At 41.8% G+C, this 17051-nt stretch overlaps 1 protein-coding gene across 1 annotated transcript; it reads right to left on the bottom strand.

Moving 5' to 3' along the window:
* Positions 1-1284: 1284 nt before the first annotated feature.
* Positions 1285-16353, bottom strand: zgc:101569 (uncharacterized protein LOC449822 homolog). Its single transcript, XM_068032685.1, is given in 7 exon segments — positions 1285-1339; positions 1341-1503; positions 9767-9951; positions 10016-10093; positions 10095-10132; positions 15150-15247; positions 16200-16353. Coding segments are annotated over 7 exon segments (771 nt in total).
* Between the last annotated feature and the right edge of the window lie 698 nt (positions 16354-17051).

Raw genomic sequence — 17051 nt, 5'->3', positions numbered from 1 at the left:
TACATACCTGATTTAATGAGGGTCCAGTCGCCTCCATAATCACCACACTGATCTTCATTCGGGAAGCTGACAATGCCGTGCCTTCAAATCCCCGTTCGGGGAAATGTGGCGTGACACCTGTGGGGAGGGGGGTGGAGTATTTGTTTTCCTGTGCGGGAGTGGGGGAATGGGGTAACGACAATGTGGATTGGTGGAGGGGGTGATGGGAAGGGGTAAACTGTCAGAGAGAGAGAGAGGGGGGACAGAGAGGGGGGCAGAGAATGGAAGAGGTGGGGGGGAACAGAGAACGAGGACAACACGGGGGGGAACAACACAGAGAGGCGGTAAGACAGAGAATGGGGACACAGGGACAGAGAGACAGACAGAGAGAGTGATCAAGATCACTCCTGACAGATGGACATCTATCCAGAATACTCCACATCGCTACAAAAAGTGTGCTGGCAAACATTGACTACTTTTGCAAGCAAAAAAATGGCAGGTATCTCACTAAATCAATGTCCAACATAGTGATGAGAAAGTAAGTCGATAAATGCATCTTCTCATTTGAAGTTTCTTCACAAAAATGCACATTTGCTATTGTTGTTGATGAACAGTAAGATCAATTTTTAAAGACTCTTTTCAAAATTGTCTCACCAGCCCCCTATGTAAGACAAAAATTGTAATGTGCCCCCCCCCATGCAGAAAGGTTGGACACCCCTGATCCAGCATCCATTACCATTTGCAGAACAGAGTTCAAAACTTCTACCACCCTTTGTGTGTAGAAATGTTTCATAATTTCAATCCTGAAAGGTCTGTCTCTAATCTTTAGATTATGTCTCCTATTCTTGGACTGCCCAGAAACAGTTTCTCTCCATCTAACCCATCTGTTTCCAGCATTTTCTGTTTTAATTTCTTAATTTATGTCCTTGATCTACCTGCACCCTTTTGATGTTTTTCCACATTTCTTGTAAAAGTAACCAAAATTGACATTTACTTGACTGAAAATAATTACCAGCTTAATTAAAAATATTTTCCTCTGCTTTTATTGTCCTGAAACTCCTGACAACTTTTACCCAGCTGTAACGTTAAGAGACATCCCTCCTCAGCACAAGGTGATAACAGATTTTTTTAAATTGCAGCAATTGTTGCTACTATTAATTACTGCTGGGATCTGAACCTGTGACAACTGCAGTCAGAAACAAATACTTAAATCAGGCGGTTATAGAATGAGCCCAACCTAACCAACACCCTGCCCTCCAAAGAAAGTCCTTCTAGAAGTTCATATATCTTCATATTTTTCAGAAGCTAAGAGAATCTTCCTTGTCTTCCAGTTCCCAAAATGAACTTGTTTGCACCAGGATGAATCCTTTGAAATCACACCTTTGGTGTCGAATTCAGCCTGCATGGCTTCAGTAAAGGAAGAGGCATCAAACATACCATAATAAGCAGAGGTTCTGTTGGCATGCATGCAGTGCTGGGGAAAAGTAGATATCTGTTCTGCCAACTCTACGGCACATTGAAGAGCTGCAAGGAAACATTAACGAAGTAAGTAAATAGGGAACAGAGGAAGAGTTCATAGTCAGACCACAGTGCCATCTAGCTGTTGAGCAAATGAATTGTTGAAGTGCTGACACATTTTAGAGCATTAAATGTGTGATAAAATGTGCATCGCGGGGAACTTAAATCCAGGTCACTGGGAAATCAGTCCATTCTGGAAAGTGGCAAGGTACAAGTAGTCAGAGGCAATCCATTCATCAATCCCACCCACTTCTACAATAGGAAAAGATTTCACTCACCCGGTGGTCAGTTCATTTTGGAATACCACATTATGCGTGCTAATACTTGCTTCCCTGCCAGCTGTCACAACGCTTTTATTTTAAAGCAGATCCTCATTCCACCACACCTTGGACCAGAAAAGCAAATGTCTGGGAGAATCCTAGAACTGTTACCTCTGGAATCCCTCAAGGAGCTATCTATCCTTGTCCCCCTTCCTGTTTCTTGTCTACATGCTGCCCCTTCGAAACATCATCCAAAAGCACGCCATTAGTTTCCACATGTACGCTCACAACACTCAGCTCGACCTCACCAAAGACTCTCTCGACTCCTCCACTGTTGCTAAATTGTCAGACTGCTTATCTGACAGTGCTGGATGAGCAGAAATGTTCTCCAAATACATATTGGGAAGACTGAAGCCATTGTTTTCGGTCCCCGCTCCAAACTCCATTCCCTAGCTATCAACTCCATCTCTCTCCCTGACAATAGTCTGAGATTAAATCAGTCTGTTCGCAAACTTGGTGTTACAATTGACCCCGAGATGAGCTTCCGACCTCATATGCGTGCCATCACTAAGACGGCCTATTTCCACCTCCATAAAATTGCCTGACTTTGCCCCTGTCTCAGCTCATCCGCTGCTGAAACCCTCATTCATGCCTTTGTTACCTCTACACTTGGCTTTGGCTATTCCAACACGTTCCTGACTGGTCTCCCACATTTTACCCTCCATAAACTTGAGGTCATCCAAATCTCTGTTGCCCATGTCTTAACTCGCATCAGGTCCTGTTCCCTATCATTAGCTCCCGGTCAAGGAACATCTTGATTTTAATATTCTTATCCTTGTTTTCAAATCCCTCCATGGTCTCACCCCTCCCTATCTCTGTAATCACCTTCCGCCCCACAACCCTCCGAGATATCCGTGCTCTTCTGATTCTGGCCTCTTGAGCATCCCTGATTTTAATCGCTCCACCATTGGTGGCCGTGCCTTCATTTGCCTGGGCCCCAAGCTCTGGAATACTCTCCCTACACCTCTCTGCCTCTCCATCTTGCTTTCCTCCTTTAAGACACTCCTTAAAACCTACCTCTTTGACCAAGCTTTTGGTCACCTGATTTTATGGGCTGAATTTTATAAGCCCCCCACATCGGGGATTGTGAAGGGAGTGCCCGAAAAAAACTTTTGGCAGAGGCCTGCCACAGGCCTCGATGCCGAGAAAACTCCACCGCATGTGACCAGCAGCGGCGAGGCCTCGAGTTGGTCCCCCCACCACTCGGCGGTGGAGCCTCAATTTTAATATTTAAATAAATGTTAATGCAGGTAAAAATACCCACCTTGGCCCAATGGCCGTCCCACGCTAATATTCTGGTCAGTAGCCGGAACTCCCACACCTTCAGATCTCCATTCTGAGATCTGAAGTGTGACACTGGTGGGGAGGGGGGAGGAGTGATGTTTTCAGGGCGGGAGGGGTGGGGGGGAGTGGGTAAAACTATCCCTATTGTTCGTGGGGATGGTGAGAGTGGGTTGAGTGGGGGGAAAGTTCGGAATAGCAAAAAATGTTTTATGGGGGGATAGGGCAATTTATATATTGAGTACTCAGTTTGGGGGGGGGGGGGAGAGGGGATTCAATGTTAAATTAAAATTTTATGACGATTTTTAACGATCTTTAAGAACTTAATTTAAGCCGAAGAGCTTGAAGCCCTTTAAAAATGGCGCCGGTGCCTGTGCGGTGGCGCCGGACACCATTGCCGGACACCAGGCGCCCACCTTCTCTACGTCATCGGAGGCGGGGGCTCCGCCCCCTCCATGCTAATGAGCCACCACGAGAACAGCGGCGAACTAATAAAATTGTGTGGCTTGGTGTCATATTTTGTTTTATAATGCTCCTGTAAAGCGCCTTGGGATGTTTTCTTACATTAAAGGCACTATGTAAATATAAGTTGTTTTTGTAGAAAATTACAGTTACCCTCTAAAGCAATGGCTAATGGCACCTACACACTGTTCCAGGTTGCCTGATCAAGGCTGCTAAGATGAGATCTAATCAATGACCAGAATCAACATAGAGCAGGCTACTGGAATTCTGAAGACACATTTCAGGTGCCTGCATCAGTTTTGGGATGCCCTGTGATATACTCCAGCTAAAGTCTCAAGGATTGCGGTGGTGTGATGCATGTCACACAGCTTCGTCTTGCAAGATCTCTCCTTACTAACGGAGGCCTAAGAGGCTGAAGAGAAAGGCACCCAAGGGATGCAGCAGCTGTAGTATGAGGAGAAAGTAAAGAATAATCCATTGCTGGCTGCGAGAAATATTGGGGCCAATATGATATGGAATATCCTCTCCCGACTTACAGTTTTGTCCACTCATTAATAATTCTGTTAATACCACCTTCTCACCAAAAGCACAGAAACCAGTTTGTCACTGTCAACACACGTGCCTCCCAATCAAAAACATTTCCAATGCTCACCAAAGAAAATGGGTCAAAGATTGTCCTGCTCAATCACTGTAAACTTTGGTGGGAGTGCAGGACAAACCCCACTTACATACTTAAAAAAGGTTTCCTCTGCACTTCTACCAAAGCTACAGTTGCAGAACAGGAGGTGCTACAACAAAATTCACGTGTATTGATTAGAATCCTTCCAAATTGATTTTATTTGGTATTGTTAAGCCAGAATTTCTGCATGTTGAGAGGAGTTAATCTTGGTATAATGGAATTTAAATTGGTCATCTGTGAAATGATTCCTAAACCTACGAAAAATATAATAGACTTGCATGAGCGCTACATTTTCAGAAGTAATACTTCTGAACTCGGTATATAGATGTGGTGGAATATTTGTCTTGCAAGTCAGGAACTACTAACAATTTCCCTTTATGTTATGTGTTTTTCTCTAGATCAGGTTTGAATGCTTCAGTATTTTCAACCACAAGAGATTCTGTATCAGTGTCCTCAACAGTCAATCCCACAACAGAAGCTCACTGGATCCTACTGGAGTGTCCAGGGGAAATGCTAAGCAGCTTTGGAGGGGCTCTGTTCTACTTCAGGATATTAAAAATATTTTAATGTTTTCAATGGGGGTCCCAGGACAGTGATGCTCAAAAGACCTGCATATGCCAATCACCTTGATTTATATGGTTATCTGGCTGATTCTGGCACTGCAATCTCCTGTAAGCTAAATCATAGAATTCAATTTTTTTGAGAATGTTTGAAAGGATATGGCGGTCAAATAAAACTAGAAATATTGAAAATAAAAACTTCCCTTACACACCAGTCAGTATCCAAGGCAATAATAAAAATATATAGCCTGGCGATAGTGAACAAGTTGGGAAACTGACGCAGAGTTATGTTTCCATGAATTGCATGTGTGCTGCTGTTCTGACACTACAAGCACACAGGTATGTATATATATATATATATGGGCCAGTTTCACAAGAGCTGGTAGATCACAAAAAACCTTGAATTGCAGCACTTTTGAACTTTTAAGAGCACTTCCTTTATATTTGAGAGTGTCATTGTATGATGTCGTAATTGTGATGGTTGACTGACATGTAAGGATGACTACTTCATCAAAGATTTTCTGGGCCTGTAATGTGTCTGCTGTTGAAAAATGAATGATATGGGAGCATATTTTGCATTGTTTGCACCATGAAATAATACGCAGCCACACCACGTGGTTTTATAGTTCTCTTATCTTCAGCTCAACTCAAATAGGTCTTGGTTATCCAAGTGCAAAGGATGATGTGGGACCCTCACCTATTCAGTACCATCTCCTCCTACTTGGCAGCGCTGATGTTACATGCTTAGAAGTTGCTTTACTTTGTATTCCTGTCATCCATCACAGTGCAGTAGCTCACCAAATAATCCAGAAGCCATCTTTTCCATAAGACTGAAATGCTTGGCCCTGTTGAAGTTCCAATTTCACGTGAGGATTACACTATATCTGGACCCTAAAATATAACATTATAAATTGGGATTTATTCTGAAACCTAGTTGGTGACTAGTTGAACAGATTCTCACTTTTTCTCCATTATTTGGCCTCCAATTTCTGGAGTCTCATTTTGATCCTTTGTTGTGACAAAAGATTTGTTGCTTTTCACAGGGGTGAGTCAATAGCAATCGACAAGACCAATTTGAAAGAGGTGAATTCAGTGACAAGCCACTGGCTTGAGGTTTGGCAAACAGAAATATCCATGACAGCATGATGAGTAATTTTTTTTTTTAGGGATTACCTTTTAAAGGAAATGATACTGTCACTGATCTCAATTCCACAGACTGGGCAAAAGGAATATTTGATACTTAATCTTTGGATTTCAGATGATCTGTCAGTTTAACATGGTGTTCAAGAACTCTTCCTCTTCTACTGAGATTTGGCATCTAACCCTGTCCTTAAGAGCAATGGTGAATCGCAGTGGATACCACAGAAGCCTGTGCTGAGCATTACTTCCAACATACCAGCAAAAGGCAATTTAAATGCAGGCCCTGTGGTGTCAGACATGGAAAATGGTGCTTTATTGAGTGCCTTCATTCAGGCTGATCATTCAATGGTTAGATTTCGGACACAGTCTCCAGGTGGAGGACAAATGAACTTGACAAAAATGTTAACTGCAAAGAGGAGGAGACAGCACAGCAATAGAAATTTGCTTTCTCGTCAAGTCTTATCAGGAAAATTGCACATCTAGAAGTAGATGACTGAATGTGGTATTTATTGCGAAGATGAAAGTGGAAACCAGCACTATAGCTACAAGGATTTCCCTCTCCTATCGATTTCTAACTAAAAACTTCATAAAGTACTTGAGTAATTTCCTCCGTGAAAATTCCTCGAGAAGAAACTACATTCATTGAGCTGTTTCAGTGTGGCATCAACAGCTTCCTCTTCTTCTTCTTGGGTAGTCATGAGGCACTGAGGATGACTTACTTCTACACTGGTTCAGTGCATTCTAACATGGTTAGTGAGTCCGATGCACGAGCTGCAGACTCTATCACATATGGGGCAGGTGGTGTTTGAAGAGTTGGATAGACAGCAATGGAGCACCAAGTCATGAGTCTATAAGATTTTAACCCCAAGTCTAAAATTTGAACAATATTTTCTTTAAAGTGAAGTTTGAACTTCTTTGAAGGTCTGGGAGATTGGTGACTGTGCAGTGATTTCACTGCTATCTCCTTCAAAAAGCTTTGCCAATCTCTTCCTTTAAAACCAACACACTCCCATGTTAAAAAGCAATCACAGATAGATTTATGACACCCAAAACAAACAAAGGGATCTTTGAAGGTAGCAGGACACGTTGACTAAGTGATTTAAAAAAGCCAACAAGATCCATGGCTTTATAAAGGCAAAGAGCACACAAGTGTGGAAGTTGTGCTAAACCTTTATAAATCACTGGTTAAATCTCAGCCTCAGTATTGTGTCCATTTCTGGGCACACTTTAGGAAGGATACCCGGGACGGGGGACTTCAGTTATGTAGCAAGACTAAAGAAGTTAGGATTGTCCTCCTTAGAGCAGAGAATGTTAAGGGGGAAATTTAATAGAAGTGTTCAATATGTAGAGTGGTTTGATAGAGTAAATAAATAGAAACTGTTTCCACTGGTGGGAGGGTCAGTAATCACAGATTTAAGATAATTACCAAAAGAACCAAGGGGGAGACATGGAGCCATTTTTGTTATGTACCGAGTTGTTGTGGCCTGGAAGGCACTACCTGAAAGGGTGGTGTAAGCAGATTCAATAGTAACTTTCCAAATGGAATTGGATAAATACTTGAAGTGGAAAAATTTGCAAAGCTATGAGGAAAAAGATGGGACTAATTAAATATCTCTTACAAAGAGTCAGCACAGGCACGATGAGTTGAATGGCCTCATTTCGTGCTTTAAGATTCTCTGGTTCTATAAATCCTCATATCTTTGGACAGAGTAAGATGATGGCAACCTAGGCCCCATGTGAATTCCTAGTTACAGCACAGCATTGGCAAAGGCTTCGGATGTGTCATTTTCACTGACCAGCAGTCAATGAAGGGAGTGAAAAACATAACTAAAAATAAGATGCATTGGTGTTTGTTTAGTTTGAATTCTGGAAGACTGACATAATATTGTCAGTGAGCCAGGTAATGCAGTTATTAGTACCAAACCCAAATCATGGAGCTGTTTTTTTTAAATGGAAAACACTTCAGGAAAAAAAGTTCATGGTATGAATATGATTTGCTGCACTTGCAAGATAAGCCTCAAATAATTACAGTCCCTCGCAAGTCTTATGGTTTCTTGGCCTCGGGGCTCTGAGCAGTTGGTTACACAAATAAGCCAACGTTCTATCTGATCCATATTTGGTGACATTGCAATGCTTTCCAGCCACTTTAAACAGTCATGCAAACATACGACATTGTAGATAGAAATGACACACTGGTCTTGAAATTATTCTGTGCAAATAGGCACACAAAACACTGCACACATTCGCCATAAACTCCTCTCCCTGCTATTTTCATGGTGGTGTTAACCCATCATTTTAAACTGGTTCCTGCTTTGGTTAATATATTGCCTGGATGAAATTCCTGCAAAATCTATATAGCTTTCGCAATACTCGCTCAGTGTAATTTCAAGGCCACTGATTCTAGTACAGGGACTAAAGCTGTTTTATTATTGTGAACTATTGTGAAGCATAAACATTCCTTCCCAGCTGAGTCAAACATTGGCAGTGCAAGACACTCTTTATGTACGGAAGTGAAAGTCACAGCAAAGTGCTTGTTTGTTCTCACCAAAGCAGTCTCACTGGTGCAACGAGAGGTCAGTGTGTCAAACATTACGTGACTTTGACCATAAACTAGAGTGGGAATGAGAGAGAATGGCACGTTAACAGCAATGGGAAAAAAGAAACAAGATTTTCATGGGCATGTTTAGCAACGAGCTTGTATTCAGAGTATCTGATAATTCAGAAATTACAATTGGAGGTTGAATTCAGGAGTCTCCTCTGTAACTGATCTTAAAGAATTTTCCACCATTGTGATAATTACCTGTGAGTAACTTCACTTGCCAGATTTAGGAATTGCTGGAGTACAATTTATATGAACAATACCATACCAATAAGTGTATGTGATGTATTACACCATAGGAAGAAATGAAGCCAAAATGTTTTAGGCTTGTGCTAATATGGCACGTGTGTGATACTCTAGACTTATCGCCTCAAATCGCGCCTATTAGTATTCCACCCTGGCGTGTTGTGAAAGTAATCACAAAGTTAATTCTCAGTCTCTACCACTCTGCTCCCTTCAGTCCCAAAGTTCCTGAGTATTCTGTCAGTTTCACCCTTAGCCACAAAGAGTGTGGCTCTCCTGACTATAAAAATTACCAGCTGGTACAGTAACTGGCTACTGTTAAAAGCCAGCACAGTCTGTTGAGCAGCACTTTAAATGTTTCTGATTTATATAGTGCTACCTGCAGAGTATGTGTTAACTGTGTAACAGCAGCTTCTAGAGAAGTGTGAATTGTGTAGTTACTGTTCTAGCTGGTAGTTCCCTCCAGAGTTGGGGACAGACACAGCATCAGTACTTCACAGATGCTCTGGATTAAAATAGCTAAAGTGCTGAAGAGTGGAGGAGGTAAGCCCAGTAGTAACAGGACACTGCAATCTTTCAGAGGGAGCTGAAAAAGAAGTGCAGAATTTTTGTGCGCTTTGAGTCTGAGGTTACACGTAACATACTGTATGGGTGAATTTCATATTTCACAGCAGTTCAAAAAACTCTGATTTGGAAGGACAAAACTAACTGTATTTCCAGATGTTTTTAGTTTGAGAATTCCACACATCCATCATTCTATTTTACTAAAATCTTAGTGACAGCACTGGATAGTGTTTCAACATTACAACTTCAATAACATTCAGTCAAATACTAGTCAAGTCCTTTTCTCCTCACCAATACAATTTAACCTGGACATGACTGCTTGTTATTTTTCTCTAAATGAGATGTAATGACAGTAGTGGCATATAATGTTAGCTGACTGCAACTAGTTCATTTTCCTTTTAAAATCAAGGGTCATACGAACCTTGACCATCTGGGACAAGTCCATTGACAAGCCCAAACTCATAAGCTTCTTGCGCACCAATTGGACGCCCAGTCAAAATAATGTCCAGGGCTCTATATAACTTAATTAGCTTTGGTAGCCTTACTGTACCTCCATCAATTAGTGGAACCTCTGGGGGAGGGAAATACAGATGATATTTTATACTGCTGTTGTGCTACTGTGAATGCTGCAAGTTACAGGCTGCTGTTCAGCCTCCAAACTTACCAAAACGTTTGCAGAACCCTCATTCCACACGAACCAGCCAACAAAGAGAGCTCTAGTCCTTCAGCTACTGCATCTCCACTCAGAAGCAATCACTGGTTTTGAAAACTGCATTCAGGATGTGCCCTGGCCACAGCAGAAAGTTCATATCTGGAGGAAAAAATTAAATTCTGGAAATACACAGCAGGTCAGGAAACATTTAAAGTGCTTTGTATACAGCCATCTGCATTTATATAGCAACAGCAAAAACAACTTGTATTTAAATGGCGCCTTTAAAGTAGTAAAATGTCCCAGTGTTTATCAAACTGAGCTACACAGGGAGATAGTAGGACAGGTGACCAAAAGCTTAGTCAAAGAGGTAGATTTTTTGGAGCATCTTAAAGGTGGAGAGAGAGGGAGAGAGGTAGAGAGGCAGAGAGGTTAAGGGAGTGAATTCTAGAGCTTAGGTCCTATGCAGCTGAAGGCACAGCCACTATTGTTGGAGCGATTAAAATTGGGGATGCGCAAAAGGCCAGAATTGGAAGAGTGCAGACATCTTGCGGGGGCTGTAGGGCTGGAGGAGATTACAGAGGTAAGGAGGGGCGAGGCCATGGAGGAATATGAAAACAATGACCTAACCAGGAGTCAATGGAGGTCATTGAGCACAGGGGTGAAGGGTGAACGAAACCTAGTGTGAGTTAGGATGCGCGCGGCAGAGGTTTGGATGAACTTAAGTTTATGAAGGGTGGAAGCTGGGAGGCCAGGCTGGAGAGCATTGGAATAGTCAAGTCTAGTGGTAAAAAAGGCAGGGCTAAGGGTTTCAGGAGCAAATAATTTGAGGCAGGGACAGAGTCGGGTGATATTACCAAGTATCTTTCACGAAAATGTTTCAAGGGTCTTTCCAGCAGGAAGCAGTAAATGGGAGATAGTTAGGGTAAGTAATTGAAGGCAAAGTCAACAAGGTACATTTTGCAGGGGGTTATGAAGAAGGGGAGAGAGGTCGCAAGGCAAGGACGTTTGGGAAAAGAATTCCAGTTTGCATAGCCTGATTGCTGAAGACTCTATCACAATGGAGCAGAAGAAGTGAGGACTCACACAGGAACACCAAATTTGAAAAGTAGAGACTTTACTTCAATTTTAATTACATTTAAAAGGGACATCAAGGCCTTGGAGATTTACTAGAATGGTACAAAGGTTGAGGGGTTTCAATTAACTGGAGTGAATAGAGAAGCTGGGATTATTCTCCTGAGAGGTTTTGACCGAGTGGATAGGGAGCAACTGTTTCCAGTGGCAGGAGGGTCAAGAATCAGAGGACATCGATTTAAAATAATTGGCAAAAAAGCCAAGGGGTAGATGAGGAGAATTGTTTCTTAGTGAGGTACGACGATCTGGAAATACCCAGCCTGAAAGGGTGGCAATAACAACAATAACCTTCAAAACAGAATTGGATCGCCACTTAAAAGGGTTAAAAAAAATTGCAAGATTATGGGGAACCAGCAAGGGAGTGGAGCCAATTAGGAGCTCTTTCAGAGAGCCAGCACAGGCCTGATGGCCAAATGGCCTCTATCCATGCTGTATCATTCTATGATAAAGGAAGCATGGCCGTGGAGTGAATTTCAGATAAAGAGGTAGAAATTGGGCAATGGCGCAAGTGGCAGTGACAGATCAGCCGCCCATTAGATGCAGTGTCTGATATTTAATTCCATTGCAGTCTACTGATGGAATATCAGGTGCTGTGTATAATGGGCGACTGATTCGATACTTTTTGCCCCACTGCCCAAGATGAATTTCTAGCCAGAAGGGTTTTAAAGGTGGTGTATTTGGGCTTATTCAAAATATTGATTCCAGTGCACCGGAGGAAATATTGAAATTAGGTCAATATTCTTTAACAATGTTCTGATAAACTTCAATAAGTGATCTTCACCCAAAATATCAACCAATCTCTTTCTCTTTTCTGATGCTTGTAGATCTCTGTGTAGCAGCATTTTGTGTTTATTTCAGATTTCCAAGCACTTGCAGTTTTTTTTTGGTTTTGACTGTATCTAGAACATGCTTTATGCAGTATTAAAATGATAATTTATAGTTTGTTAATACAGCCTCCACTCCGCAGACCATATACACCAAATAAACACAGGAAATAAGAATCTTTTTATATAAAAATTAACTGAAATGGGCCTGAAATTGGAATGTTGACACTGGAACTGAGGCAGTGCAGGGCTTCTGCCAACCAGCATTGACCCTGCTGTTAATTGCAAGTTGTCTAAGTTCAGTTCACAAAGACACAGAGGTGGGTGGAAACCGACTGCAGGGGCAATGGTTGCTGGCGGAAAATAATGTGAAGGGGAGGCAAAGAGCTGTTGCTGCTTAGAGACAGCACTGAGAGGGAAGTTGGCAACCTAGGCAACAAGGATGGCGACCAGATGGAAGAAATGAGCAGTGAACTTCGGGGAGCTGCAGCTTCATGTCCTCCTAATGGAGTTGTGGAGCTGGGGGTTAGACTGTGTGGTGACCTGCCAAAAACGTGGGATGCAGTTTGTGGAGGGAGGTGGCTACAGCAGTAATTACCACCTCCTTGACCCCCAGGACCCCTTTGCAGTGCTGGAAGAAATTTAACCTTCGAGCACCATGCTCCCCCCTGACCCTTGCTCGCAGTCTCTGTCACTGCAGAACACAGCCCAGCAGCATTGTGTGTGCCTCCTATTTCCCCTTCTCCTGCTCCTGTTTCTGTCTCCATCATAAGGACATATAGAAACGAATCCATGATACAAGGTGGGAAGACTGAAACTGCAGAAAGGCACTTTGCAGAATCCTTTCTTAGCAGGACAACTGAGAAAAGAGTTTTCTAATCGCTCCAGTCAAAGCTGGTAAATACAAATGAAAGCTGAACAGTTAAAACCCGTGAGCTCAACCACTTCCTAGTTTGACACTGATAAACAAATTTGTCATCTTGCATTTATATAGCGCTTTTCAGAACCCCAGGGCATCCCGAAACACTTGCAAGGAAACATGGCAGCTAAGGCATGCACAACAAGGTAACTTACCCCTCTTGTTGTACAGGCTTCAGTTGTATAAGGTGTGATTTGAGGGTAAATGGTAGAATATCTGGCACAGTGAGTTCTGCGCGTATTATTTTCATAAAGCACCTCGTGTATTTGCTGCCGGGGCCCAGGTTTACCAGAAGTTATCATGTATTTCAGAACACAAGTATCACTGCCATATCTGACTTACACCCACTACTCTGGAACTACACCAATTTTGCGCTCCAAAAATTTCAGAATTTCAAACCTTGTCTCAATTTTTACTCCAAATGTTTTTCGCTTTCAAGTTTATAAGCTGTTTCTTTTTAAAATAGCGGGTTACTGATATGCATAGGTTTTGGTATGATGTATGCTTCCAGTTGATACTGGGAGAAAAGTAAAACCTGCAAATGCTTGGAATCAAGGGAACATAGACAGAAAATGGCGACAATACATAGCAGCACCATCACCATCTGAAAAAAGACGATGGGATAATGTAAACTCTTTATCAAAACTCGCTTCGAGTTTTTCGCAAAATATTCATGAGCTTTTGACAATGACTTTGCCTGGGACAAATGCCTCTATCTTCACTTTAGAGCACAATGACTACGGCTTATCACCTTTCTCACATCTCCATTCAACATGTTCCAATAAGTTGAGAACATCTGTTGATGCCATAAAGTGATCCAGTTGCTGGCTTAAGAAACATCAGAACATGGGTCAGCTATTCAGCCCCTCAAGTCTCCTTTGCCATTCAATTAGATCACGGCTGTTCTGTATTTCAATTCCATTTATCCGCCTTAGTTCCATATCCCTTTAATATCCTTTTACAGGTAGTTTGTTAAAAAAAAAATTGCAGATGATGGAAATCTGAACTCACAAAATGCTGCAAACACTCAGAAAGTTAGTCAGCAATGGTGAAGAGAACAGATGAGTTAATGTTTCAGAAAGGAGGAAAGGTCCATACCTGAAACACTAACTCGCCCTGTTCTCTCCATATATGTTGTCATGCAGGCCCCCACCTGCATAGACCTGGTCATTCATGTGACCACCCTATTGGCCAGCTTGGGGAGTCTTAAATTGTAGAGCCAGTGTTTGAACTGGCAGAAAGCTCTTGGCTCTTGGATTGAAAAGAGTGTCTCCTGTCTGCCCTCATCTTGTTCTCACCAGTGTCGAAATCCATTAAAGACACATGAACCCCAAGAGAGAAAAGTCACCTACAGTGAACAAGGTTAAAGAAGAATACTGGGCCCCAATGAAAAGCAAGATTTACCTACAAGCAAGTGAGCTTGAAGACCCGTAACAAAAAAACTCTTCAGATATTGCCTCAAACCTCTCCATTGTATTTCTTCTCTTCTTTTCAGTCACTCTCTGCATATGTGTACCGCGTATGCATGCTAGCGTGGGCGCGTTGTGTATCCGTAGGCATTAACTGAATTAGAGTTTAAGTTTAATAAATTTCACTTTCCTTCTTTAAACCTAAGAAAGCCTGCTTGTGCAGCTGGAGAACAGTCTCTTTTTCAACTAGAAGTAGGTTATTTGAAAACAAAAAAGAAGTAAATTCATAAGTTTAAACATCAAAGTCAGTGTTTTATTTTCAAGTGCACCACAAGGTCTTCGCAAAACTGAATGACTAGCTTCACCTTTATTATCTGATCCCATGTCCAACTTGGTTACTATGCTGCACATGGAAGACAGTGTGATAATCCCTCCATGGCCTCAATCCTCCTTATCTCTGTAACCTCCTCCAGCTCTACAACCCTCTGAGATCTCTGCGTTTCTCCAATTCTGGTCTCTTGAGAATCCCCAGTTTTAATCGCTCTGTCATTGGTGGCTGTGCTTTCAGCTGCAGAGACCCTAAGCTCTGGAATTCCTAGCTCTCTTTTCTCCTTTGAAACACTCCTTAAAATCTACTTCTTTGATCACGCATCTGTCCTAATATATCTTTATGTGTCTCGGTGTCAAATTTTGTCTGATAACGCTCCTTAGGACATTTTACTACTTTAAAGATACTATATAAATGCAAGCTGTTGCTGGCGTTATGGGAATTTAACATATATTCTTGTGAGTTAAATTTGATCATAAGGATAAATGAAGGTCAGCTTACTAATAGTTTTTAAAATTCAATTGCATTTAATTATACAGACCATAGGACCTATATCCTTGGTGACATCCTGGCCAAGTTTAACAGAGACTACATCTTGAGCCAGCTCCTTCAAATCATAACCAGCATAGAAGTGACTGCCTGCAAAAGCCAGAAAAAGTTCAGCAACTACTGTATGTACCCACACATATACGTACACACTCCCCATTTGGCAGTTCGTGCTTCTCAATGTGCGATTTAAAGACATATTTAGAAGTGGAGGGAAGGCTAAATGTAGGTGAGGAACCTGGAGCGTAAAGTGTGCTAGATGACTTTTTAAAAAGCGCAGACAGAACACTTCACTCCGTTAGCATCCCTTCTGGCCATCAGTCAAAAAATCAACCGATTGTACTACCAAACCACACTCTTTGTATAAAGTGCCTTTCAAAATGAAGAGAAAGATTCTGCTAAAATGACTTGTTTTTACAGATGTCACCTCTATTGAAAAATCAATCACCCTAGATCTCAAGCATTTGCATTTTACAGTGAAGTTGTTGGCTTTTAAAAGGATCCAAAATCCAGCTTAGTAGTTAAATGTCAGGTCATAATGAGCAGATAGCCCGAGGTTTGATTGTGGTTTGTGTTGATTTAGTTGGACCACTGCAAGTAGCCACAAGTGCCCCCAGTTAGAAAGGGATAAAAATCAATCAAGGCTTCTTCTCACTATCCAGTGCTCCTTCTGGGGTGTAGATGCCTGATGAGAAGATGATGGCCTTGGCTGCGATGCCATGGCACAGTTGAGCTGATCCACACTGGCACTCCCACCTTCGGCATCACATGAAGCATGGCTACCTGGCAAGGTACCAAATGGCTAGTGGCACCAAGTAAACTACATCTCAAGAATAGTTTTTTTCATTTAGAAGTTGGAAGAAAATTGGAGAAAACATCCTCTGCTTAAAGAAAAAGTATAATTAATGTACCTTCATTCCTCAGAAAGCCCTTTTAAAAACGAAATCTTCATTTAAAAATAATTTGGAAATAATTTCTTTAAACAAACTGCTTCTGATACTTTTGCAATGAATTCAAAAAAAGAGACCTTTTCTTCAATTTTCACCTGAATGGGAAAAATCTTGTTGGGATATAGTTTGCTTGGTGCCATTGGAACATAAGAACAGTAGGCCACCATTTAGCTCCTCGAACCTGTTCTGCCATTCAATGAGATCACGGTTAATCTGTGACCTCATTTCATATACCCGCCTTTGTCCCATGTCCCTTAATACCTTTGGAGAACAAAAAACTGTCACTCTCAGTTTTAAAATTAATAATTGATCCAGCATCAATTGCTGTTTGCAGGAAAGAGTTTCAAACTTTTACCACACTTTGCGTGAAGATGTGTTTCCTAATTTCACTCCTGAAAGGTCTAGTTCTAATATTCTGCCGACACCCGCTAATCCTAGACTCCCCAATGAACAGAAATAGTTTCTCCCAATCTATCCTATCAATTGCCATTAATATCTTGAAACCTTCAATCATATCACCCCTTCGCCTTCTAAGTTGCAGGGAATACAACCCTAGTTTGTTTAATCTTTCCTCATACCTAACCCTTGGAGTCCAGGTATTATTCTAGTAAATCTATTCTGCGTAGCCATCTGGTACTTTGCCCATCTTGTCATTCTTCATGTGACGGCTATGATGGGAGTGCCAATGTGGATCAGCTGAACTGTAGAAGGGTATCAAATTGGAAACCAAAAATGAACAGGAAGAACAAATTAAGTGACATTTTCCTAATGACATCCTCAAGATGTCATAGAAACATAGAAAAATAGGAGCTAGAGTCGGCCTTTCGGTCCTTCGGGCCTGCTCTGCCGTTCAAAAAAGATCATGGCTGATCGTCTAATTCTGTACCTTGTTCCTGCTTTCTCCCCATATCCCTTGATCCCTTTGGCATTAATATATCTATCGCCTT

Source organism: Heterodontus francisci, chromosome 5 (genome assembly GCF_036365525.1).
Source record: "Heterodontus francisci isolate sHetFra1 chromosome 5, sHetFra1.hap1, whole genome shotgun sequence".
Classification (NCBI taxonomy): Eukaryota; Metazoa; Chordata; class Chondrichthyes; order Heterodontiformes; family Heterodontidae; genus Heterodontus; species Heterodontus francisci.
Note: the sequence above shows the minus strand (reverse complement) of the source record. Positions and strands in the feature narration are given on the sequence as shown.